The sequence below is a fragment of the Hyposmocoma kahamanoa genome, unplaced genomic scaffold (genome assembly GCF_003589595.1).
Source record: "Hyposmocoma kahamanoa isolate Upper Pololo Valley unplaced genomic scaffold, ASM358959v1 116, whole genome shotgun sequence".
NCBI classification, from domain to species: Eukaryota; Metazoa; Arthropoda; class Insecta; order Lepidoptera; family Cosmopterigidae; genus Hyposmocoma; species Hyposmocoma kahamanoa.
In genome coordinates, this window is record NW_020653391.1 from 3,020,635 (window position 1) to 3,047,350 (window position 26,716).

General features: G+C 37.5%; 2 protein-coding genes across 3 annotated transcripts in view; one reads left to right on the plus strand and one right to left on the minus strand.

Annotated features, from left to right (window-relative positions):
* Positions 1-1,192: 1,192 nt before the first annotated feature.
* On the minus strand, positions 1,193-19,326 carry LOC113239781 (trypsin-like). The gene is made up of 7 exons (XM_026476893.1): positions 19,218-19,326; positions 18,293-18,527; positions 9,133-9,314; positions 6,414-6,511; positions 4,719-4,886; positions 3,653-3,771; positions 1,193-1,387 (listed from the first exon to the last, which is right to left on the minus strand). Exons 1-7 carry the CDS (start codon positions 19,312-19,314, stop codon positions 1,204-1,206), a joined length of 1,083 nt encoding a protein of 360 aa, XP_026332678.1. The 5' UTR covers positions 19,315-19,326; the 3' UTR covers positions 1,193-1,203.
* A 5,436-nt stretch (positions 19,327-24,762) lies between these two features.
* LOC113239780 (facilitated trehalose transporter Tret1-like) overlaps positions 24,763-26,716 on the plus strand; it is a 30,061-nt gene continuing 28,107 nt past the window's right edge. For both annotated transcript variants that reach the window (XM_026476891.1, XM_026476892.1), the window contains exon 1: positions 24,763-24,841. In XM_026476891.1, the coding sequence (XP_026332676.1) occupies positions 24,769-24,841 (73 nt within the window). In that variant the 5' untranslated portion in view covers positions 24,763-24,768. The remainder of the gene's footprint in view (positions 24,842-26,716) is intronic.

The window sequence follows — 26,716 nt, forward strand, 5'->3', positions numbered from 1 at the left end:
CACGTACATATTATAGGACATACATTTTTCAAATGACTTTAATTTCGTTTATAAAAAAAATAAATTCCGAAAAAAGCCAGTGTCCCTGTAAAATTAACCGTAATAGTATGGTATGCATATTTTTAACCGACTTCAAAAAAGGAGGAGGTTCTCAACTCGACTATATGTTTTTTTTGTATGTTACGCGATAACTCCGGTATTTGTGAACCGATTTTCATGATTCTTTTTTTGTTTGAAAGGAGGTACTTCCATAGTGCTCCCATTTCATTTTGAAAGAAATCATCCACCTCTAAGGATGGCTGTTCACGCATGAAGATTCATTTTTATGAATAGCGCCTAAATTTTCTTAAGGAGCAATTATTTTAATGGTTGATTTCGCTATTTCTCCAATTCAAGGCGTTTTTCTCTCAATATTCTTTGAGTAGTGAGAACCGATTTTCGTTATCTCCAGTGTCAAGTCCTGTATAGCGGCGAATTTCAGGATATTTCAATAAAACGTAGCAAATAGACGTAATTCCACGTACTTTTGAGGTCGGTTTTTTTAGTACTCTGCACTGAAATTATGCTATAACAGTTCGGTCTCTAAACACATGTATGTGGTCGCCACTACAGACGGGGCCGCGCGGCGTGCGCGCTATATTCGTTTCAAATAAACGCGCCCTAACGCAAGTGCTTTAGCTACCTACTTAGAGATCACAGCAACGTATATGGTGTTGTCTAATGTTTATTATATGTATATTTTTTTATTATTATTAATAGCCTTTTCTGCTCATTACACACACGTAGTTCATTTTTCGAGATTCATTAGCATCATCATTAACCCTTTGATACGTCACACTATTGGGTTCTTCTCAGGCGAGAGTTTAGGCCATAGTCAGCCACGCTGACGCGCTGCGGGTGGGTACATCACACATTTTTCGAAAACGTGAGCCTTCGACGCGCAGCTTTCCTCACAATGTTTTCCTTCATCAAAAATTCATGGTAAATTTGAAATTAAATTTCGCACTCAAAACCCGGAATTGAACCCACGACTTCTACTTGAGAGACAATAGATTAAACCTACTACGGCTTCATTGAATCAACATTGGAGTAAAAAATGGGCGTAAAAACTATTGTAGTTGAAAACCAAAAACAAGAAACATGATGTTCTAAAAGATCTCAATCTCTCAAATAAAAAGAATAACATCCAATGCTCCAATCAATTTATTTATCGTGCTTCTGGTCCGGCTCGGTGACCTCGTCACGCTGCCAGAACTCCACGAACTGATGTTCACGAGGTTGCTCGACAGTAAGTAAAGGAGGCCGAATCGTGGGATCCACAACCTTCATCGCCTCGATCAGATCTTGCGTTGACTTGTACGCTGATATTGTGTATTTTACAAACTCCCTGTACAGCAAATAAAGATGGCATAGTATAAATTACTTATTATTATTTTATTATGCTGATGGTCCCGCACAAGGTAAATCCATGCCCTATCAGTACTCGGACCGCTCAAATAAAACAAATTAAGAAAACTTTGTTTTCCTACATGAAATAAATGAAAAATTTTCTTTATTTAACCATGCCTAACAAAAAAAAAACGTAATGTTATTCTCATCTGATCCCGTACGACTAATCCACCGCCAATTAAATACCAACTGATTCTTTCTCCATTTTGCAACTCCCAACGGATCCCCTCTACGTAATAAGTAATAAGTTTTAATATCAAATATTCATTTATGGAACAATTGTGATCAAATGTTATAATTCTCACAGACAATTTTCTGTTTTTGTGACAGTTTTATTAATTTTGACATAATATTGCAAGTCACAAATAACAAAAAATCTATCTTAAGTAACATTTAAAATCTGAATTTTCCTAAACGGTGACTAACTGTGATATTCCCAGTAAAAAGTTGTTCAGTGACGTATTTGTGCCAATTATTGATTGCTATTTCTTTTGTTAATCGTCGCCTTGTTGGTAGGTTTGTTAACAGTAATTTATATTCAATTATTTGCAAAGTTGCGTTATCTCTAGAGCTTTTAAAAGATGTTCTTGTTGACTGCACAACAATACCTACCTATAAACATGTAAGTAGGTGTCAGGGTATCATAACATAAATAAAAATATTTATTCTTAATAAAAGAGGATCCGATGGGAATAGAAAATAATATAAAATAAAACGGATCCACGAGGGGATACGTAGTTACCAGGGGATCCGTAGGCACCTCAGTAGTGGTCTCATTTAAATTTGAAGAAAAAATTCCATCTCTAAGGGTGGCAAACTAGGGGATGAATTTTGTTTCGCGCACTTTCCGGTAACCGATTTCAATGAAACTTTGCAAATAGATACATCTCCACGAAATTTTGAGATCAATTTTTTTAGTAGACTATACTGAGATTATATGACTCACATTTCACACAACGAGTTGATTGTGTGTACACCAACATCTCTCACTCAACATCTGGACTTACGGAATAGAGATCTGGAGCTCAGCTAGAAACTCAAATCTCGGGATATACAGAGATTTCAGACCATCTTTAAACTTTGAGATCATAACCAATTTAGAAAACTACGTTTCGGGAACTCGTCATCTAACACCCCTAGTGTTCACCGCTGGGCCACCAAAGTCGTCAAAGACGTAAATAAATAAAAAACGTGCAACTAGCCTTTCATATTTAGTAGGTATCGAGAATAACTTCAGTACACTTCAGACACTTGTACAAACAACAATAAGCACGTCTACTTGATGTCATTTTTTAAACATCGAGTGAACACTTCAGTTTTATGAAGAATCGTTTTATGCGACGCAAAAGCACTTCGTGTTTATTCGAATTCATGCGTTCGTATACGGCGAGCGGCGGGCGTTTACGCTGTCACGTTTGTATGGAGTTAAGCCATTTTTTCTTAGTACATTATGCTTCAAATGTCTAACTCCACTTTTTTTGCATAGAAGGTTAAAAATGAAAATATACTATAGCTCGTAATATAGTAGAGCTCGAGTTCGTCCAGGGAAGTACTGCCACCTTACCTATTTCTGCCGCCAAGCAGTAATGTTAGTTAGCATTACTGCGTTCCGATTTTGAAGGGTTGTTGGTGAAGGGGTGTTGGTGAAATTACAGGCACATGAGACTTGTCAAGTTATGTCTCAGGGTGATGGGTAGTGCTCCTCAGATTTATGCGATTTAAAGCTCTGACTGGCATTGTAACTATTATGGACAGGCGTGTGGCTTACACTCAGGCGCACGACTCGTTCATCCCGTCACTTGATATAATAAAAAAAGTACATACTAACATAAGCAAAAAAGAAATTCACATACAATGAAATAATTAGATATTTCATTGTATGTTACATAATTGTTTTAATACACAAGAAGCATATAAAAAAGAAACACCAACATCGTGGGTATCAATTAGGTAATTGCAACCAATGAAGAATGAAAATTACTTGAACATTGTTGCAGCGAACAGCCAGTACCAAGTAAACAACTATGATAATTAAAATTGATATTAGTGTAAAAGACATGGCATAACATTTTCGTCTAGACGCTCTTCTTTTAAAGTTGGTGAAATAGGACTACGTGACTGCTAGGTCAATGTATATGACAATTGAGTTTGGTTGGCAGAACCTACCTGCACCAACACTACTTGTAAATATTTAGGTACCAACCTGAAATAAAAGGCTTTGATGAAGACAGCTGGCTGGTACTCATGGCCGCAGCGCTCAGGACCAAAACTCATGATGCCCATTAACCGATTTTGCTGCACTGCTGGCGCACCTGCATCGAACTGACCACAAATTATTTTACACACGCGGTAGTACACAGTAAAACATGGAAGACGACATCTGTATGGACTCTTTACTGGCTGTGTGAGAGTTGCGGGGATTGTATCTGTCCACAACCGGATAGGACTTCAGAATATGGAATTGTAAACTAAGAGGCGAATTTAAAGCTGATGCTGAGCAGGAATGTTTCTGCCATCGCGGTTTACAAGGATTTGATTTTCACTGTAGACTAACTTTCGAGTAAGATAGAAAGATGCCACATGAAGTGTTGAAACCACTGAAGAAAAAAAAAGCGATGAAAGTGTTCGTGGAAGTGATGGAAAACTCACACATTCTTAATTTGACAATCTACAAAATCTTGACAATGATTGGTCGTAGTTTCAAATTTAAAAAGAAACAACAAATTCTGTGTTGCTAAAAGAATTTAAACTTTGCCCCGTTTAATAAATTTTGAAAATTGAAATTTATTAAAATCCGACTTACCGATGATATGAAATACCACCGGGTAATATTATTAGTGTGGCTATTATTTTTGCACTTCAAAACAGCACAATAAAGCATTTTTCAGGAATTTTAGAGAATTTGCATGAAAGAATGATACAACCATACCTTTATGGCGGACTGAGCTCTGATAGGTCTTTCGAGACATATAGTTGGCACGCGTCAGACGCTAACTAACCACTTCTACTGTATTTATTGTTCTGTGGTTGAAACGTCGCGAGGCAACGGAACATCGGACAAGGGGGCCAGGAGACGAAGCAGGGAGAGTTCGTTAAGTCGAGAAGCGGTTCGTTAGTACGCGGCCGCGTTACTTTGCGACACCGCATTGCTCGTGTGGCACTCGGTACGTTGAAATCATAGGCAGCGCTCGTAGGCCCCTGATTTCTTAATTATTATAATACGTATTTTGTGTTTCAATATTCTTCACTTTACATCAGGAAGATCTCACCAGACAAGCATCTCTGCTTCCGTTCCGAAGCGATGCGCAGAAGAAGTCATCTGTGAACATGAAGCCGTTGACGAGCTGGTACGCGTCCATGCAGTAATGCTGAGTTCGGACCTTCAGTCGAGCGGTTAGGAGGTCTGGAGTGTGGTCTCTGAAGGCTAGTTCTGAACCCTGGGTACGTGAAATCATAAAATAGATAGATTCATTTCATAACTTTTTTATGATACAAGTGACGAGACGAGCAAGTCGTGCGCCGGTAGTAAACGACACACCGATCCATAAAAAATGCAGTGTCACTTAGAGCTGTAAATCGTAAAGATGTAAGGGACGTTGCCACTGTCCTCCTGAGACATAAATTGACAAGTCCTTTGTCAGCATTACTGTGTTCCGGTTTTGAAAGGTGCTGGTGAAATTACAGGCACATGGGACTTGTCAACTTATGTCTCAGAGTGACGGGAGTAGTGGCAATGCTCCTCAGATCTTTGCAATTTAAAGCTCTGAGTGGCCCTACATCTATTATGGACAAGCGTGTAGTTTACCATTAGGCGCATGACTAGTTCGTCCCATCACTTGATATTACAAAAAAGTCCCGTAGCCTGTAATGTCACCATTTTCACCAGGACCCTTCAAAACCGGAGGGCAGTAATATTCACATTTCGGCTTGGAGGCAGAAATAGTAAGGTGGGAATTCTTCTTTGACGAACTTTCACAAGGAGCTCTACTGCTATTAACTTTGTCGCTAGATGACAAAGCGGGATGAGAAAGAAAAGTGAAAAAAGAAGATGGCTAAAAGTCCCTTAAGAGAATATATTATATAGAATAAAATGTCTTTTTTTCTAAATATTTTAATCTCTATAAGACTTCGTTTTGTTTTGGCATTAGATAGAAGGAAATTTTGGGTTTTTATCAGGCGCCATAATTTCAATCCATCATTTTGTAAGCAAATCATTTTAATAAATACCGTGAAATGAATTCCTCAAATATATTCACAAAATGTTTATAGTTATTAATTACCTTTCTTTTAAGAAATGAATCAATTTTTCCGGATTTAAATCGCGTATATTTGTTTTTACAAACAAACCAACGTTTCGGGCCCTTTACAGGTCCCATGGTCACGGTTGACTGATGAGACCTGTAAAGTGCCCGGAACGTTGGTTTGTTTGAAAAAACAAATATACGCGATTTAAATCCGGAAAAATAGTTTCATTTCCTATTTGTAACAATCGCGAAAACCTAAGAATTCGATACCTTCTTTTACTTGTAGTATTCGCTAAAGATTGAATGAAAACTTTCTATTGTACATACATACTTAATCTATTTCAAAAACTTGTTTGCAAACGTTGAACGGAAACTTTTTATGAAATAATAACATATTAGGTATACTGTCTTTTATAAATGTCGTTTGTGATCAATTCGCATGATGTTTTCCTTTACTATAATTTGTTGTCTGAAGAAAAATGTTTATGATCACTGCTTCTTCGTTTACGTTTTTTCCGATACAAAAAAAAGTTGCGACCGTTTTAGTGCGTTGATGAAGATCAATTTTCATCAACGTACTAAAACGTGGTTTCATGATTTTCCGTCATAACGTTACCGTGTACTCGTAAAATCACGTGGGGAATTTGGTGTTCACGTTTCCAATATCAAGGGAATTTATATTGTGCGCTGTGTTGAAAAAAGAAAGCAAAATGTAGTTACCCTAGTGGCTCCCCAACCGGTGATAACGACGAAGCTCTGGGCATACGGTTCCCTGGATCCGTCATAGATTTTAATCAGGTTCACGTGCTTGTTAAACTCTGAAACATTTTTTTTAATAGGATCACGTGAACTATCAAGGTACTCAAGAGTAGACCTAAAAAAGGACGTTTTCTAACATCTCTTTACAAAAGGCCCAGTGGAGATTATTATGATAACATGTCCCTGCCTCTCGATCCAAGCACAATGAACCGTAGATAGATAGATAATAGACCTTATTACTCATATGCAAAAAAAAAACAAAAACAATACATAGAGAACTTAGTACTAATGTGGGCAAAGGAGGCCATGTCGCTGAAAGCGATCTCTTCCAGGCAGCCTTCGAGGCAGAGGAGAACTGAACAGAGGGAGACGTAGTGTGCCAGTGATAAAAATTGAAATGTATTATTAAAAACTAACATTATCGTATTATGAAATAATAAATGACCATAATATTATATACCGACGTATATATTTATTTACATACATAAATATACTTAAAAAACTTCTACTTAGTACTACATATACAGACTAAGTTGCAGACTAAGATTGAGCCAGAAGATGCTACGTAATGCAGTTTTAAATATAGGAATTTATTTTACGATTTAGAATATCGAATTTCAGACGGGAGTTCGTTCCATAACTGCGCAGCCTTAACAGTAAAGGAGTTTTTAAATTACTCTGAGCGGGTGAAAGGAGGAACCGTATTAAAACGGGAAAAATTTGAATTCTGAGGTTAGATGCGGTAGTATACTCTTAACTGCACATATTCGCGTCGATTTCGCCAGGTCTGTACGTACCCTGAAAAGTTGTCATTTTGCAAATGTGGTCTTATTACACTAAGGACGCGCCTTAACCTAAACTTGTGAGTAGTTTTACGCGAAACAAAAACTTGAGTTTCTGGAAACCACTAGTCATCGTAATTGCAATTTATCATAATTACACTCCTGGACACATAATTCGAGCCACCTTGCATTTTTACCCTTAAAGGGCTAGAATATAAAAATATAGTTAGCATCGAAGAAAAAGTTTTCTCCGGTTTTTTTAATTCATATTTTAATTAAGGACGTTTAATATACCAGTTTCAAAGTTGCATAATAGCATTTTTGATCAATCAAACATTGTTTAAGCTAAGCATTTAATATTGAAAATGCAAGGTGGCCCGAATTATGTATCCGGTAGTATATTTGCTATTCTGTTAAAATCTTGTTGCAATGGCAGTTGAGTCTCAGTGGAATGGCAAATGTTCATTCATGCAATTACTAACGATCGTTGTTGCTTTACTAAAACTACCATACATATCTTAATTTTTATCTCGTTTATTCAGCCATTTATTTAATTTTCCCTACTTTGTCATTTATATCTACTACAATAAAATTCATGTGGACTGAGGATATCTATCATTATTACGCAAGACCTCCACCCCAAGTCTACCAAATTGAAATCATCTCAGTTGTATGTCGATACAGTGCCATAGGCAGGATTTTGTACATTTGGTATTCTGATAAAAGACTTTATTCTGATAAGAGGCATATAGGTGAATTTGATTTGGTGAAGGCGAAGATGTAGAGCCTTGAATACCGCCCTAAAGTTGCCTGCTTATCGGTATTTTACGGGATATATCACGGAGAGACGTAGACTTGAGTATCTGTATGTCGTGGATATTCCAAAGATTCGCACGAAGCGTTACGCTTTCACATTGATATGGCTAATGGCTATGGAGTGGCATTCTCTGCCTGCAGACTTGTTGCCTGTTGAACGGTATAGCTTGGTGCATGGACGTCATCATCGCTTTCCATCAGTAATGTAAGTGCGCGTTTGATCTCCATCGTGTGCTGGAGGTCAAACGCGCACAAAAGGTCAAACGATATAAAAAAAAAGTGATGATTAGCCATCGAGCTACTATTCAACTGTCATTGCAATTTTTTTGGTATTCTGCTCTTCAATGGTGGGTCGATGTTACGCCATCGACCTAATATTAATAATCGATAACATTAATGCACTACGGTGTATTATGTAATATAATAGAAACTATATTTAATTCGCCGATTAAGCGAGATAAAAATTAAGATAATGCATAGTAATTTCCATGGTAGTTTAAGTAAGGCAACATCGATTGTTAGTGATTGAATAAATGCCATCACCGCCGTTGCACTGACATTCTATTAAGTCTCAACTGCCATTGCAAATAGATTTTAGCAGAATAGTAAATATTATCATAATTTTAATACAATTTCAGTGGAGTCTCAGTGGAATTATAATGACTACTAGTTTCAAAAATTAGCGGAATTATCAATAATACTAGCCATTGAAGAGTAGAATACCAAATAATTGCAATGGCAGTTGATAGCAGCTCGACGAAAATCCTCGACTCTTAACTTTTAGCAGAATACCAAACGTACAATAGTAATTTTTAGGTAAGTTTTTTGTACTCAATTTTGGTGACAATTTTTATTATTTAATTACTCGAATATTAAATAATACTTCATGATGATGTTCTATAAATATATAAATAAAAATAAATTGTCACCAAAATTGAGTACAAAAAACTCACTTGAAAATTACCCATAAAGTCTTGCCATTTGGCACTGTATCGTCATACAACTGAGATGATTTGAGATTAGCGAACGTGGGGCCCTGATTGATGTCTATCAGATACGAGCCATGTCTATTAGAAACCTACCAAGATTATCGGCAAGCTTCAACAACGCGATGTCAGCATGTGGAACTGGCTCCTCCTCGAACTTCGGATGTCTCACCGCCCCAACCACTTCCATAAGCTGTCCCCCCTCGTGCGGCCTGCTGCTGCCCACGCGCACTTTCACGTACTTGTGTAGAGTCTTCATTGGGGATACGTGAAGGACGCTGATAGAAAAATATTGTTACTGTCCTTTTCCTTTTGTAAAGATTATAATTTACCTTTTTTTATGATACCAAAGACGGGACGAACAAGTCGTGCGCCTGTCTATAACAGTTGCAGTACCACTTTAAGTCACAAAGATCACCACCCTGAGACATAAGTTGACAAGTCCCATGTGCCTGTAAATTCACCGTTTTTCAAAACCGAAATGCATTAGTGCTCACATTAAGCGATTAACACACCGTTCCGCGCCATGCACCGGTGTGCGTAGCTGCGTTTTTTAACCGAAATACCTCAATTTGTACAGAAAACACACGCCGTACAAAACACACTGACAACGCGTTTCCGTGTGCGGGGCGCATGATAATCGCCTTACTGCTTGATGGCAGAAATTAAATCCCTGGACGAACCCATAAATAAGGAGCTCTAGTATTACTGAAGGGTGAACTCTTAGAAAAAGAAGAAAACATAATGGCTATCTGGCGAACCAGCAGCTTGATTTTGATTGCCTCTCCCGATCGGAAACTGCGTTTTTTCTGAGTCGAGGCGTATAATTGCGATTGACAATTGGCCGATCGGAAACTTTGACATTTCAAATCGGAACGATAGTTGATTTAACTCACAAATGAAAAAGATATAGTAGGAATCAGGTTCATCTACTCGCTCGGAATCCCATCTGATTTCGAGAATACCCGATCGGTTCGATTTCAATTTGAACCAAAATCAGCATGCAAGCCAAAAGATGATCTACCGCACCCCTCGTGGTAAAATTTAATTCGAATTACTTAATTTTTTTACTCTTTGGATATGTGACAAAATAACGGGCGTTCCCTCTAATGGTGCGTTCCCACGGCCCGTCATGGCAAACGTGCCGATTTGTATGGACGAACCCGAGAAAAGGGCGAGTCCGCCGCGGGTAGACGCGCGTGGCGACGCGTATTCGAATTTGTATCGAGAGCATGCCTATGCCTTTGAAGTTATCGGGCGAGCACGGGCGCGCTCGGGCGGCCCTCTTTCCAAGGCGCGTTTTTAAGAAACTTAACGTGTGAAAAGGCTGCGAAACGGGCTGTGGCCCGTGGGAAGCCGCCTTAATTCGTATAACTTTTTAGGCAATATTAATTGACTTATAGCGAAAATATCAAAACACTTAAACATGTTCATTGTTTTTGTCACGTGGAAGTTATAAATATTAATACACATTATGTATAATGAGAAATTGTGAGAAATTGTATAACTCTCATAGTTGAACAAGCGTAATAAAATGAACTAAACAACTGCTTAAACCTTTAAACTTCTCTCCTGAAAAGTTGTAATTCTGCTTAAGGAGTCTTACACCAACAGGTACTTACGGAACAATTAATCGTGAAAGAAACTTTGCATGTTTGAATCTTTCAGGCGCTCCGAATGAAATAAAACATAATCAAAATAACAAATAAGTACATAGATAAGACAATGTCGCGTAAGCCACACCGCGAACGAAACTAAGCTAACTAAAAAAATAAAAAATAGATAGCCTTTATTTGGCATGCATACATTTGACACAAAACTAAAAAAAATACAATTAAAATAAAAAAGAAACCATGGGACTTGTCAATTTATGTCTCTGTGTCGGTCGCAGTGGCAGTGCCCCTCAGATCTTTGTGATTTAAAGCTCTCAGTAGCACTGCAACTGTTATGGACAGGCGTGTCGCTTACCACCTGGCACTCGACTTGTTCGTCTCATCACTTAGTATTATAAAAAAACCTTAACAATGGCCAGCTTTAAAAACAGGACACACGTAACATTAATAAAATTGGCGCGAAAACTAAAGATAATAAAGCCTCCACCAGACTACATACAAGACTAGTTTTTTTTTATAATATCAAGTGACGGGACGAACAAGTCAAACGCCTGATGGTAAGCTACACGCCTGTCCTTATGGACCTTACGAACTGTTATTAGTTGCAGTGCCACTCAGAGCTTCAAGTCGTAAAAATCTGAGGGGCACTGCCACATTAATGTTCACATTACTGCTTGGTGGCAGAGTTGCGGCAGAGACGAACTCTTTCACAAGGAGCTCTACAAACATTTTTGATCATGAAACATTTTTAGGTGAGTTTTGAATGTTTTAAAATCTTTTGACATTTCGTAACTAACATACACAAGTATTTTATTTTTAAATAATAAAAAAATTTGCAGACGTCCCATTCTGAGGGAAAAAATAATTGGTCACGTTAACCACCACGCCTTTCCCTGAATAGGGTAGCTTGAGGTCCACAACCTCCTCCTCCTTCGCTCCACTTTCGCTTCCTCCACTTGTAACATTTTTTTATTTATCTACCACGAGTTCCTTAGTATTCTTTAAAGATATAACTGGTTGAACATATACCAATGTCAACCTTTCCCGATTATTACAATATTTATTAGGTAATACCCACTATCCTAAATATTTTATACAGGGTAAAAAAATAATTTGGACTTAAATGGGAAAACTACCTTAAATGCTTAAGGTAACTAATTTTACTTACGGATTCTTTTATTTTTCATAAAATATGCATTTTATAAAAATCATTGGTTTTAAGTAAGTTTAGATACCTGTGTCGAAATCAAACAAAGTAAAAATGCAAATAAACACTCACCTTTTATTATACTAATCGATAGGATTAATATTAAGGATAAAATCTCTCCAATAAACAATGGACCTTACGATTAAGACGATCGTCATCGTCTAATGGTAACCTACCACAAGCTCGAATTTTTTTGCCGAAATAACGTTTGTCCGAATTTTCATTACACCGAAAACCGAATTGTAACAAAACCGTTATTCTTTCAGAATACGTTACGACTTGATAAGGTGGCCAAACTCTTTGAACGCATCGTAGCAAATAGAATCTTGGGACACCTATTTATGGAAGGATCGGATATTTCGGATCACCAGTTCGGATTCCAAAGCGGTCGGTCGACAATTCACGCTATCTTACGAGTAAAGACTCTTGTAGAGTAGACAGTTTCCCTAGGTGGGGTGGTCTTAGCAGTGTCTTTGGACATCGCCAATGCTTTCAACTCCCTACCTTGGAATACCATTAAAGAGGCTCTTAGGTATCACCAGATACCAACGTACCTTTGTAACGTAATTGGGGCATACGTTGGTCAATGCTAAAGGTGAGACTTTTGAAGTAGCAGCTCGCACTGCTACGGTAGGACTGGCACTGGTTGTGGACAGAATCAAGCGCTTATGTATAGAAGTAGCCCTTAACAAATCAGAGGCAATCTGCTTCCGCGGACCAAGAAAAGCACTGCCACCGGGGTCCTATATAGTAGTTGATAGAGTACGTATTGGTGTAGGGTCGACAATCAAATACTTGTGTATTGCCCTTGACAGCCGGTGGAATTTTAATGCCCACTTTCGTCAGCTAAGTCTAAGATTGATGGGAGCCACAGCAGCCCTGGGGTCATTGTTGCCCTATCTCGGTAGACCTAACACCACCTGTCGGAGCCCCTGTTTGTGTCACTTGTGTGCAAACCCCAGAGGCCGATGGCGATCAAGGTCATACGGGGCTACTGTACAATATCTCTAGAGGCGGCTTGCACTTTGGCAGGAACTCCGCCTTGGGACCTGGAAGTTAAAGTCTCTCTGCTTTGTACTTCTGGCGCGTGGAGTCGCCGAATCGAGACGATAGGCCTGCACCTAGGGAGGTGGAGGTCTGTAAAGCGGAGCTGCACCAATTAATGCAAGAGGAGTGGCACCAGAGGCTGATGCAACCCAGCGCTAGCTTTAAGATCGTCGGGGCAGTTCGTCCTATACGTGGGGCGCACTGTAAGTTTCCGGAATGAATAAGAAAAAAAGTACTATAAATGGTGAGAAATTAATTTATTGTTTCTCAAAACATTCGCTGTTAGCGATAATGCATTTTTTCATACGAATGAACCAATTTTGAAAACATTTATGCCACTCTTCCGTGACAATCTCTGAAGTATATATTTCATACCCTTCGACAGCCTCTTCAGGTGATGAAAGTCGTTGACCGCGTAACTGGTTCTTAATTATTGGAAATAAATAAAAATCACATGGTGCCAGGCCGGGACTGTACACGGAATGGCTCATAAGGTCAACTTTTGATAGGGTTTGGCATGATAGCCTGTTAAACAAGCTTCCAGCTTACGGAATTCCTGTTGGCTTTTGCACATGGATGGGCGATTTTCTGAAGGATAGGTCAATCCGTGTAGTTGTAGATGGTTACTCGTCTGCTCCTCATGGTATAAATGCCGGTGTACCTCAGGGATCTGTCCTCTCCGCCACTCTATTCTTGCTGCATATCAACGACCTGCTGCTGATGCCCGGTATCTTTGGGTACGCAGATGACAGCACAGTGGCGGTGAGTTATGTGCCAGACGCCCGAGACAACAGTGAAGAGATCCGGTGTAAGCGAGAGGCGATGGTCACCCGGTTGAACCTGAGTCTGAAAGCTGCTTCCGACTGGGGAGATGCTAACAGGGTCAGGTTTAATGCGGCTAAAACACAGGCGTGTCTTTTCTCATCAAAACGGAGTCCCCTACACCTTACTCCGACTTTCCGAGGTGTATCCGTGCCGATAAGGGACCACCTTGAGCTACTTGGTCAGGACTTATCATCCAACCTCAACTTTGGGCGATACATCGAGTGCTTGGCAAAAACTGCTGCCAGAAAACTAGGCATACTTTTCAAGGTCAGGCGGTACTTCACACCTGAACAGCTTTTAAATCTGTATAAAGCACAAGTTCGATCCTGTATGGAGTACTGCTGCCACCTTTGGGACGGCTCTGCCCAATACCAGTTAGCTGCCTTGGACTCGGTGGAGCGTAAAGCAAAGAGACTTATTAACAATAATCCTCTTGTGGAGTCGAAGTTCCAAAATCTCGATCATCGCAGAAAAGTAGCCTGCTTGTCGGTTTTCTATCGGATACATTTCGGGGAGTGTGCGCAGGAACTTTTCAATTTGGTTCCGCCCTCACCGTTCCTCCTTCGGTCGACTAGAAGGTCCGGAGCACTCCATTCTTATGTCGTTGATATTCCACCTATTCGCACTAAGCGCTTTGCCTCCTCCTTTCTGATTTATTTTTATTTATTTATTTATTTATTTATTTATGATAACTTGTTACATTATTAATTCATAATCTTAAACTTAACAGTATTTTACAAACTAAAGTAAGTTTTTCTAAATACCGACGATTAATCGCTAAGCGGTTTTAACAATAACAAAAAGAAAAATGATGAATGTATGTTGTGTTTGTGTGAGTGAATGGTATGATGTCATGTGCGATCATGATATACTAATCCTATGCGTGCGACCTGCGTAATGATAGTGTCGTTGCAATGTGACTTGTGTAATGTCTTAGTGTGCGTTAGTTGTCAGGTAAGTTTGTGGAATCGAAAGATGTGTGATAAAGCGTGTTTTATTTTAAGTTTGGACTTATTGATGGACTTATTGATGCGTACGGCAAAGGAATGGAATGCTCTGCATCTGTATTTCCCGAAAAGTACAATTTGGGGCTATTCAAGGCTAGAGTGAATAGGCATTTTTTAGGCAAACGCGTCCCATCGTCGGTCACATCGTCGCTTAACATCAGGTGAGATTGTGGCCAAGTGTGTGTCTATTATATATTAAAAAAAAAAACTTTGTTCACCTTCAAAAATTCATTTGTCAGTCCGGCCGTGTGAGAACTGGCATTGTGGTGCACGATGATACGGCGTTTATGGCTCCGCTGAGCTGTTAAATTACACTTGAAGTCGTAAAAAATCATACTACGAAAATTTTCACGAGTTAAATCCATAGTGATGTAGACAACCAATTACTAAAATGACACCACAATGTAAAAACAAGTGACAGTCAAATGAAACAAACTGTATTCTACAGCCAAAGAGTTCCATTTTCAAATGTTGCAATTACTTTTTAAATATTGTTTATGTAAGTGGCCAGTTCCGGAAACTTATAGTGCGCCCTATGTACTTGGTTCAAGACTACGAATTGAAAAGATCAAGTCCAGTGACCCACAAGTAGCTATAGCGGGTACTCTGTGGGCCTAGTTTCGGTGGCGAAAAATCTGGGTGTTCTTGTGGATGGTTCTCTTCATTTCGAGGGACATATCCTTGAGACAGTCCGAAATTGTTTCTATCGCTTGAAGGTATTGTATCGCGTGAGAAATTTATTAACGTTGATTTGCGTATAAAACTATGTATGTGACTCTCTAATTCTGTCTAAACTTAATAACGCCGATACTGTGTTTGGAGGGTGTCTACTTTCCCATACGAGATGTCTTATCCAGCGCTTGCAGAATGCATGCGCTAGGTATTGCTTCCTAATTCGATCGGGCGCACGTTACTCCTTTTCTGAGTCACGTCGCCAGCTACATTTTGCTATATTGCTGTTTGGGGTCATTAAGACCAAACAGGCATCGTACCTTTATGACAAGCTCAAGTTCCCATCCGTGCACGTTAGACATGCCTCTCGTCTCCAAGTCCTCGACACAGAACAGCGAGCTTTCGAGGTAGCTTTCGCTATGCTGAAATAACCTACCGCCAGCAATCAAAAACGCTTCGTCACGTATTACTTTTTAAAAATTACTTAAGGCGTATTTGTTTGATATTCAGCAATCTCCAGCATAGCTGCCGATGTGTCGGAGATGCAGGCGTTTTATTGTTAACTTTGGCTAGTACTAATAGAATATCTGAATGCTAATTATTACAATGTCACAAATTGAGCTATTATTTACAATTACCTTATCATTCACAGTTGCTTTATTATTTACAATTGCAAACAATGTAAACAATAAAATTACACTTTTACTTTACAATTATACTATTATCCATAATTATATCAAATTGAACATGTTTGTGTCGTCTACTGTGTTCCGTGGCATGAGTTCGCTGTTGCCGAATCCACTGAAAATCAGCGTCACCGCCATAGATTTAGTATATAGGTACCCATAGATTGGCAATGCAAGTGAAAGAGCGTTAGTATACACGTATGTTAGAGCGAGATGGATAGACGAGACCACTTTATTACATGCTATGAGCCTGTATGAACCTAGGGTCAGCTGACAACGAAACAAATTTCATTTATTTTTGAAAAATAAATGGTTTGTGAAAATGTGAAATAGTGTTAAACAGACGTTTATTAGTCATAGTAACGTGTTCAGTGCCCGGATGTAACTCATATAAAAAGGAAAACTCGCAGAATTGTACATTTCACATGTAAGTACTATTTAAATTTTTAGCTGTCTAAAAGCACCACCACAAAAGTTTTTATATAAATATATCCGTAAAATTATACCATTCAAATACATTAATAACCCAAATGTATACGATTTTAATTAAATAAGAAATATCAAATACGTGAATTTCTGAAATTCATAACCCCACTTTCATAGAGATTGACGCAATCGATAATATGTTATCGACGTATCATTAACTGAAAAAAAAGAAAGGCAAAGGTGTGGTTTGCATACAACCGAAATCATCTTCATGCTTAATATTATTGAATCAGAAATATCTGGATTTAGTACTTTATATTTAATTAATATTGCATTAGTGCATTATTTTTTGTCTACATTAAAACAAAAATTTCTTTTAATAGCGTAGTTGAGGCACCCATTTAATTATTTTTTTATTTTTTATTTATTAATTATTGTTGTTGATTCAGATTTCCTCAAAACATTGAAGTACGACAGAAATGGCTTATAATGCTAAAGAGAGAAGACTGGGTTCTCAAAAAGTTTTCAAAAATATGCAGCAAACACTTTGAGGAAAAATGCTTTTCCTTTAGAGGCAAGCATAGAGTAAATCTACGTTCTGGTTCTGTACCCACATTATTCATATGTACGTATGTCTTACAAATGGATTTTTGTGTAGTGCTACTCTCGTCAACAACCTGAAGTATTGGAGACGAGAGTCTTCAAATTGGTAGACGATTAGCGATTAGCGAAACGCGATTGCGAATGATTTCGAAATTCGACTTCCTTAGTAATTACTAATCCTGTCATTCGAATGACAAATTAGTACCTACTAATTTTCCTATTCGAATAATCGGAATGATCATTCATTACTAACAAAGTTTCTGCCCTATGCGATTTTGATTTGTTTAACACAAGCTGTGCGTACGTTAACAAAGTATTATCTAATACTTTTTTTTAATAAAACGAGTTAATTCGCGTAATGTTACTTTGCTGCTATAATGTGCCATGTATGTGTGTATAAGTCATTTTAGTTGTGTATGTATTTTGCTACTATATTTTTAACAGTAGGGAACTGTTTTGCTTATATTTCGCTTTTACAAGCTGTTTATAGCCTCAAAAATAAAATAAGTAAATAATCCATCGATTGCATAGAGCACAACGATACTCGTGATCACCACGCCCCCTCTCGCGATCGCCCAGTTAAAGTGCTTTCACGTACATTACTGGCGAATCTGAATTCTATTTACTAGGCAACGACATTTAAATTCCTTGGAATAATACAAAAGCGCGGTCGCCGCGCGAAAGCCGCCCGGTCACCGCACGGTCGCCGCGTGGCCGCCGCGTAGACCAAAAACGAGCCAGCCTCACTCGCGCACCCGAGACGCTCATTTAAGTTAAAACGTAAAATCTAAATAAATAGAGCGTATTTTGCCATGACAGTTAAATGGACGCGGTCGCTACGCGGCTGCCACGCGATCTCCGCGCGGCTTGAGCGCGATGAAATTCGTGTCGAATAAACGCGCCCGACCGAACGGCAGGGGCATTCGGTATCGGTAATCGTTCGACTTGAGTCGAATGATTGCGCTTAGATTCGACTTAGGCGAATGATTTGCCCATTCGAATGATTAGTATTGGTAACATTCAAAGTCGCGCGACAGTATCGCTGCAGACGCGCGTCTAAAAGTCGCCATTTATAATCGCTGCTATACATATATTTTTTACATCGATTAACAGAGTGTCAGCATCCACGAGTGTTTGTTCACGGATACGAATACGAAACGAAAAACTTACTAATTAAGACAATGCGCAGCTGTGACGATCCAATTCTGATCTATAATCGCTCCCGCGCACCACAATCTGCCATTTATTATAATAGCAGCCATGTAAGGGAAGTTAATAGTGTCCGTAGAGTTTCCACCTCTAATGCGCAACGCAGCTTTGCCGAGAGGGTCAACGTTGCGTATGCGCAAGCCGTCCACGTTGAATTCATCGCTGCTGAACTGCCGGCGCCCGTCATTGTTATTTACTTTGAAAAAAGATAGTGGTGACACATAAACATATATACCAGACATTCAAACTTTTATGTCAAAGAACCAGAATAACAAAACCTGTCATATAATTATAAATAGCGCAATTGATGTAACAAGGCCACGTCTGCAAAATGAGAACTTTTCAGGATAACTTTTTTATGCTCAAAAGGAGAATTTTCAAATTTCACATGTACATAATTTGTTTCATGTAGATCTTATTATTGTGACTATCAAGAGATAAAAGCACGTTTTTGACGTATGATCACGTGTGGTTCAGGGCTTTATTACGCCAAGGGTACAAAATAATTATATTTTGCATTTTGTTTTTATTTTGCATTTTTGCGTCTCGAAAACATTTTATTAGTCCTACAAAAAACACAATACTTATAAAAAATATCAAAAATTCATATATAAACTGAAAACAAAATATTACAATAACTTTGGTTACATTAATCTAATAACCAATTTACGCTAACATACGTTTAATTTCAAATACGCGGGATGTCCCGATTTCGGGGACCTAATATACTTTGCCTATGTTATTTACGAGCTCTACAGTACTCCCGTGGAGTCAGTAAGGTGCTCTACATGTATTAATCCCGCTTTTGTGCATAAATTATTAATAACAGTAATGATTATTACCTATGTTTGGGTGTGTATGTGTGACCTTATCGCAATAAACTTACATCCGAAAGGATTTTTGCCACTGACGCCACTCCGTGATTTTGCAACGGCATTCATATAGAAACTACCACAAAGCAAAGCCAATGAAAACCGAAACATTATTTTTAAATCAGTGCTCTTGTTAAACGGAAAATTCGAATGTGAATATACAATAATACACTATCAAGTTAAAATTTTATGATCCATTTTACTTTGTTGTGAAATTATTACTGATATGGAAAAAAACACTAAAGAAATCGTCGTTATTTTTATTCATACTTTCTGATAAAAAGTGTTTCTGTTGTACTATTTACTTTGTCCTAGTTTTTACTTTGCTCAGCAAACTATGAATATATTAAGGTAGCAGTATAGAAAAATTTAAACGCGATCCAAATTGGAAGCCGCATAATTAGACTAAATGAGACACGGAAGTAAGCTCAGCTGCAATAATATATCTTGTCATCGCATCTTTAAGCGATAAAACCGAATAGGGATTCCGTGGATTCATGCTGTTTCGTATTCGGCACACCTTCAGACGCAATACACCCAAAAATGTGGCTAAGGCCCCGGGCTCGTTGGCTGTAGTGTGAGCCTTGACGAATTTAAAGCCACAAAGACTTCCTTGCTTGTTCGCAGTAAAAAACAGGGCCTCACATACTTGCATAAGGTTCTTCATGGTGAGATCGAGTCTTCTTACCTCTTAAATAAAATCGATCTCTGTACAAGGCGTAACTCAGTATACCGAACAAGACATTTTACTTGCGGACGTATAAGAATATGGTCCGGCGCCCCCTGACGGGACGGGGATCCTTCGGCATCACTGCATGCAAGACGGCAATTATGCCCCGGTGTCCTTAAATATACCGCGGTATCCCTATGCACGGTCTCGAGCACATCAAGTTTGACACTTTGTACTTTGGGTCGTTTTTATCGTAAGCGGCATAGAGTTGGATTTAAGTCTTAGTGTAAAGCTTGACGTGCTCTAGACCAGAACACTGTACTCACTCTCTGCCTTCACTCGCCCCGTATAGACGCAGTAGTTCTCGAAAGCCTGCCGAAGCACCCCGAAGGCTACCAAAGCACCCCAAAGGCTACCGAAGCACCCCGAATAGAATAGAATACGTTTATTTGCCAGAATACAGTAATTACAAAGGTCTTAAGTAAAATTAGGTACATTGTATTCAACCTGCAAGCAGATGTGCAAATATTAATGGGATTCAATGTTTCTTTAGTCTCTATAGTTTCTAATTAATGTAATAAATTTGTAAATTCTAAGTATTCTTTATTATTATAGAAGCAATGTGTCAAAAGCCATTTTGTCAATTTTAATTTAAAAGTATGTCCTTGTAACAATTTAATTTCGTTTGGTAATTTGTTGTAAATAATTATACACATGTTGAAGCAGTTATTCTTATAAATTACTTTATGGCAACGAGGTTGGTATAAGAGATTCATAATTTTTGCTCTAGTTTGCCTTTGAATGACTTCACCGCGTGTTTTAAAATATTTGAGGATGAGAGTTGACAAATACGCAGATATCCCTAATGTACATGCATGTTCAGCTTTTTAAACAGCGGTTTGCAACTGTCATCGAACCACGCACCGCAAATTGCTCGAATACACTTCTTCTGGACTTTAAACGCTCTTTCTAAGATTACTGCGTTACCCCATAGTACAAGACCGTAGCTGAGCACGGACGAAACGTAGCCGTGATAAGCCGTCAACGCAGCTTCTCGCGAGACAGTTTGCCTTAGTCTTCGTAAAGCGTAAACAAATCTGTTTAGGTTCATGCACATCTGTTCGATGTGTTCCTTCCAGTTAAGGTTCTTGTCGATTGTTAACCCAAGAAAGTTAAATGTGTCTACTTCATCTACAGTATCAGAGTTGTAATTAATTTTAACCGGTATGGGATTTGAGTTGTAAGATCTAAATGTCATAACTTTGGTTTTACTTATATTAATATTCAAGTCATTGATGTCCATCCAACTTATTACGTCTGTCAGTGCTTTATTTACGTCAGTGTTAAAAGTCGCTTTGTTTTGGCATTTTATTATAAGAGTTGTATCGTCAGCAAATTGTAAACAATTATGATCAATAGCATGTGGGAGGTCGTTAATGTAGAGTAGGAACAGTAACGGACCCAAGACGCTACCTTGCGGTATTCCAGCATTAGTCGTCTTAAGGTGTGATCTAAAAAATTGTTTTTCTAATCTATTATTGTGTTTGTTTTTTGTTAATCTACTTATTTCAGTATACTGTGTCCGATTTTTTTTAAGTAGCTCGCTATCCAATTTTGGGCTGTTCCTCTAATGCCGTATGCTTCAAGCTTGTAAAGGAGTTTTGAGTGATTTACAAAGTCGAAGGCTTTAGTCATATCTAGAAAGACTGACATTACAGGAGTAGAGACGTTTATACTTTCCGTTACAATGCGCAAAAAAGAAGGCTTCCGAAACGTTTCCAAGGTTGCCGAGGCATGCTGGAGGCGGCCGGCTCCATATTTCTAAGCATGCGGCAGCTTTGTTTATGTAATTACGACCATTATCCTCCATCTTTTCCAGTACCTGTCATGCGTTATATATAATTTTTTTTTAATCTACTAGTAGTAGAGTTTCTTGTCAAAAAGGTCAAGCAGCAACGCAAGAATACGGTTCTGAAGGGTACTAATAAACGTTTTCCCAGGGTTCCCAGGGTTCCCAGGGTTGTGGACCTTCTTCGACGTACAAGTGTCATCACAATGTTTTTCTTCACCGAAAGGCTCAGTAAATTTCAAATTAAATTTCTCATAATTATAAGTTACGAGAAACTCAGAGGTTCGAACCAGGAATCGAACCCACGACGTCTGCTTGAGAGGCCGTTTACTTTAATTACTTCCATAGTATAATATCTTACGGGATTCTCATGTGGGGTAAAGCGGCAGACCATACAAACTACATTTGTGTGGCAAAAATGAGCGATTCGTTTAGGTTCTCGGGTTTCTCTCAGAGACAAGTTTAGAGAAACAGGTACAAGTATCATGGCATGACAATGCGTTTACTCAAATATTTTGTATGTCCGTAAAAATATACATAATTTCATTAAGAAAGAAGATATCCGTAATATTAATATTGGAACTAAGTCCACACTCATGCTACAATCAAGAGCACATCAAGCTTGTACTTTTCTTACCGTTCTTACCTTAAGCGGCATAAAGTTGGATTTAAGTCATACGTGTCAAGCTTGAAGTGCTCTTGACCCTGTACCACGATTTCGTTTAACTAAGGTAAACGATTCTTTTATGAGAAACTGTATACGTTATTACAACAAGATTCCGGAGCACATATTAAAATTATCATTTCCTATGTTTAAAACTTACATTAAACATATTTTAATTAAAAAGTCATATTACAAAACTAAAGACTCGGGGTTCAGAGGCTCTAGATTCCACACAAATTTGATTCAAAGTGTACTCCATAACATTTAAGTTTATTTTAAAATAGTAGAAGAGTTTTAAATTTTTATTGAATTGATATTCAATTATTTTTTGTGAAATCACTCCACTAGTTTGTTATATTTATTAATACAAAGATCGAACACTCAGAAAAAATTCCTTCGATCCGGCCGGATTCGAACCGACGTCTTCTAGCTTACCGTGTCAGACGCTATACCAACTAAGCCACGGAACGAACCAGCGGACCTCACGAATTTTTCTATGTGCATGCGTCGTATCTTTGTATTTGGTTTTTTTCAACGACTTTTTAGTCGTAGCGCCATCTATGAGAAATCTATGAAAGTTTTATCACCCAGTTAGATATCATTACAATTACCAGTCCTGGCGAGAGATGTCGCTATTCACTGTATTTTAAATTTTTATTGAATTGATATTCAATTATTTTTTGTGAAATCACTCCACTAGTTTGTTATATTTATTAATACAAAGATCGAATACTCAGAAAAAATTCCTTCGATCCGGCCGGATTCGAACCGACGTCTTCTAGCTTACCGTGGCAGACACTATACCAACTAAGCCACGGAACGAAAGCCTAGTAGTAGAGTTTCTTGATCGTTCTTCTCAGGGAAGTCAGCATAGTGAACGAGCAGTAGCTTAAAACGTATTTTACGTTTTCAAGTGCAAATTTATTTTACCTTAGAATAAATGATTATTTGACTTTGACTTAGAGGCGGTAGGTGAAATCATTAGGCTGCCACGGCTTAATTTCCACTAAATCTTTACTTAGCAAGTAAGTGACTTTCTTGTCTCTTAGTTCCTTACTCCAACACCCAATTGAAAATACAATGATTGAGCTCGTTACCCGGAACCAAACGGTATTATATTGAATAAATACAGTTTTTGATTACATTTTCATATCACGCTTTGCGAAATCGATAAGTGCATGAACTCTATCTTTGCAGTGACTAATGAAACATGGTGGTACAACTTCAATGTTACATGCAATTTCTTAACATTGGACTTTTTGAATAGTGTCTAATATGCCAATTAGTTCCTACAACATTTAATTTTTTTTTGCGCAAAGTAATTTCTATCCTTACACAAAAATTTTGCAACAAAAATTAAGTTTCTAAAAGTTTACTAAAAATGTTGTCTACCTAGTTCTACTTTTAAGTCTCTTACCTAGTACAGTCGTTAAAAGCTCATTTTAACAATTATTATGACATACAACCTTGAATTCATATAACTACCTGGTGTACAATGTTTTTGTTACGACATACATACATTTGTTCATTATTATCATGCAGCGGATATATTTATTTATTTAAATAAGACCAACAACTTAAAACTATATTAAATAATAATAATAACAACTGAGAGCCAATTAAAAATCCTCACAAGTAAATATAATAATAATTCGTTTATTTGTTTAAAACATTGTCGTAACAAAAGATATAGCAAGAGACGGTGCCAGCACAAACATGTTTCACATATATTAAATAACATGCAAATATCTACACATCATTATACATTGTCAGTATTAGACTACACCACAACATGATCTGACATTTTTGTAGCACCCAGTGCACTTGATTGTAATAATATACCCGAATAAAAACATGTATTTAATAACACTTAAACGTAGTTAAAAATAAAAACTATTTTAAGAAGTTTTGGCGATAAGTTCACATTGGAAATTAAGCTATACAACCCAACGTTTCGCGTCCACAAATCCATATAAAAAAATTAATTCCTACAAAAATTATTGTTCTTTACAGCATTAAAATCTAGCCATTTAGCGAAACACATGACGCAACAATGTGTCAACAACGTGTAATCATACACATGAAGTTAGGTAAGTTTTTTTTAGTACAGTCTCTGTATGTGTTCTGTGTTCTGTAGTTGCCTCGCGTTCAGGCAAGAATGCTAACGTGTTTTTGTTAAAAAAAGACTCATATAAAGAAATTGAATCATGACTTAAATCTAAAAGTTACACTTTTAAGCATCGTTTTTTTTAAATTTCTCGTAGACTTCCAAATTAAAATTGTTGGTTTTTTCATTTATTACATTGAAGTAGTGTTTTAGAAATCCTAACCTAAAAAAGCGGTTGTGTTTATATTCTTAATTGTGTAACGGAAGCTCACGCAATGGATGAAAAGCAAAGAAATCAAGTCAGCACGGTGGGTAGTGTTCGGAAACAAATTTTGACAGCTCTATTAGGTAAGTCAAACTTGGGAATATGTGTGATATTACCTATAACAATCTATATAGGGTGAACGTTCTTAAAGTTGATATGCATATTTGTTCCCGGTTAAAAATAGAATGTTACGGTTTTTTTCTTCACTGTTTTATTTGCAGAACCAACTGTTCTTCAACTCGTGAGTTTGGGTGTAATTTGTGGTTGTCTATGTGTGTGTCCATGGCACCCGCGACCCAGGGTTTCCCTAGTGCGGGGCTATGTTGAATGTGTGCGTTATTATTATTATTATTATTATTATAAATTGTATGTGTTTGTATTATATTAGTCTGTGATGTGCTTATCAACAGAATGTCCTGTGCGCTCATAATTTGTTTGCTCTTACTATCTGTGGTTCAAAACCTCTCTTAGATTGTCGTAAACGAAAATTTACAAGACGAGCCACAGATTAAAAAAAATAAAGGTTTTACTTCTTCTGCTTCTTGTTATCATATCGATGACATGCTTACTATAATGCTTGGTCATCATGGTGTAAGGTCCAGACGTATAGGAAAAGAAGGGTGGGTCGTGCAGGGAGACTCCTTTCGTGCACCCGGTTCTGGTTCATACTTTATTAACTTATATATCTATATTTACGTAAAAAACTACTTATAGAGAACAACGAAATATGGTGTTCTTCGATCGATAAATCGCTTGAAATTTTGACCCATCATTATCGATAACGTATTGTTGATAAAAATGGCTTTTACACCCTTTCTTTCCGTATGTATCAAATCAAGATTCATTTCGTATATGGAGTGAGAATTTAACCCGTCTCACGGTGTCCCGAACGATATTGGTAGAAAAAAATTATAAAATTTTGTAAATGTGAAAATCAAATAAACTTAATTTTAATAGATATTACACTTATTTCATATAATTTTCAGTTTCAATACATGCACTTCCTATAATTTAATTTCATATAATTCTCATTTTATGTAAAGCTCTTTTTATATAACAATAATTTTGTATATTATCAGTTCAGATAATTTTTACGATTATTCGTATATCTGAAAATGCCTATTCATTAGTAGTTTAGGGTAGTATATAAAAAACACAACTGAATTCGTTTGCGTTTCCGAACATTAGGTCAAATTTATTTCAGTTTAATATAAAATAAATATAAATAATTAATATAAATAAATAATTATCATAACTTTTTTTTTTAATCCAGTAGCAATAGAGCTCCTTCTGAAAAAGTTGGTCCAGGGAAGTACTGCCATCTTGCCTGTTTCTACCGCCAAGCATTAATACAAGAATTACTGCGTTCTGAAGGGTAACAATGCTGGGGAAATTGCAGGCACACGGGACTTGTCAACTTATGTCTCAGGGTGACGGGTGCAGTGGCAGTGCCCCTCAGATCTTTGCAATTTAAAGCTCTGAGTAACACTGCAACTATTATGGACAGGCGTGAAGCTTATAATCAGGCACACGACTTGTTCGTCCCGAAAAAAAATTGATAATTTTGATTTTTTTGAATGGTAGATGAAACGAAACAAAATTGTAAGATTTTATTTTATATTGATTTATTTTATTACATATCTCATCCAGCATGTATTTCATATTCCGAACTCGAATTACTATTCGAAAACGAATGTTTGCAATCCCTTCCTTCAAATAAAAAAACATTGGGAATGACAGTTTTATTAGGGCATGAATTTAAATGATCTTTTTAAATTTGCAAAAACAGTAGGCGAAAAAATCTAAACGGTTATCTTTTTAAATGATTGATCATCTTTCTCTGAGACATAAAATAAATTAAATCAATCGATATTTTAATCTGTACTGACCTACGCAAAAAATATTGATTCGTATAATAAATAAAGTTTGGCCTCAAAACTAAGACAAACGAGCATTAA

Coding starts and splice junctions, on each gene's coding strand:
- LOC113239781 (XM_026476893.1), bottom strand. CDS start 19,314: ATGTTTCGGTTTTCATTGGCTTTGCTTTGTGGTAGTTTCTATATGAAT. Junction 6,512..9,132: donor GAAGCTTGCCGATAATCTTG/GTAGGTTTCTAA, acceptor AAAATGTTTCAG/AGTTTAACAAGCACGTGAAC. Junction 3,772..4,718: donor GAAGCAGAGATGCTTGTCTG/GTGAGATCTTCC, acceptor ATTTGTGGTCAG/TTCGATGCAGGTGCGCCAGC.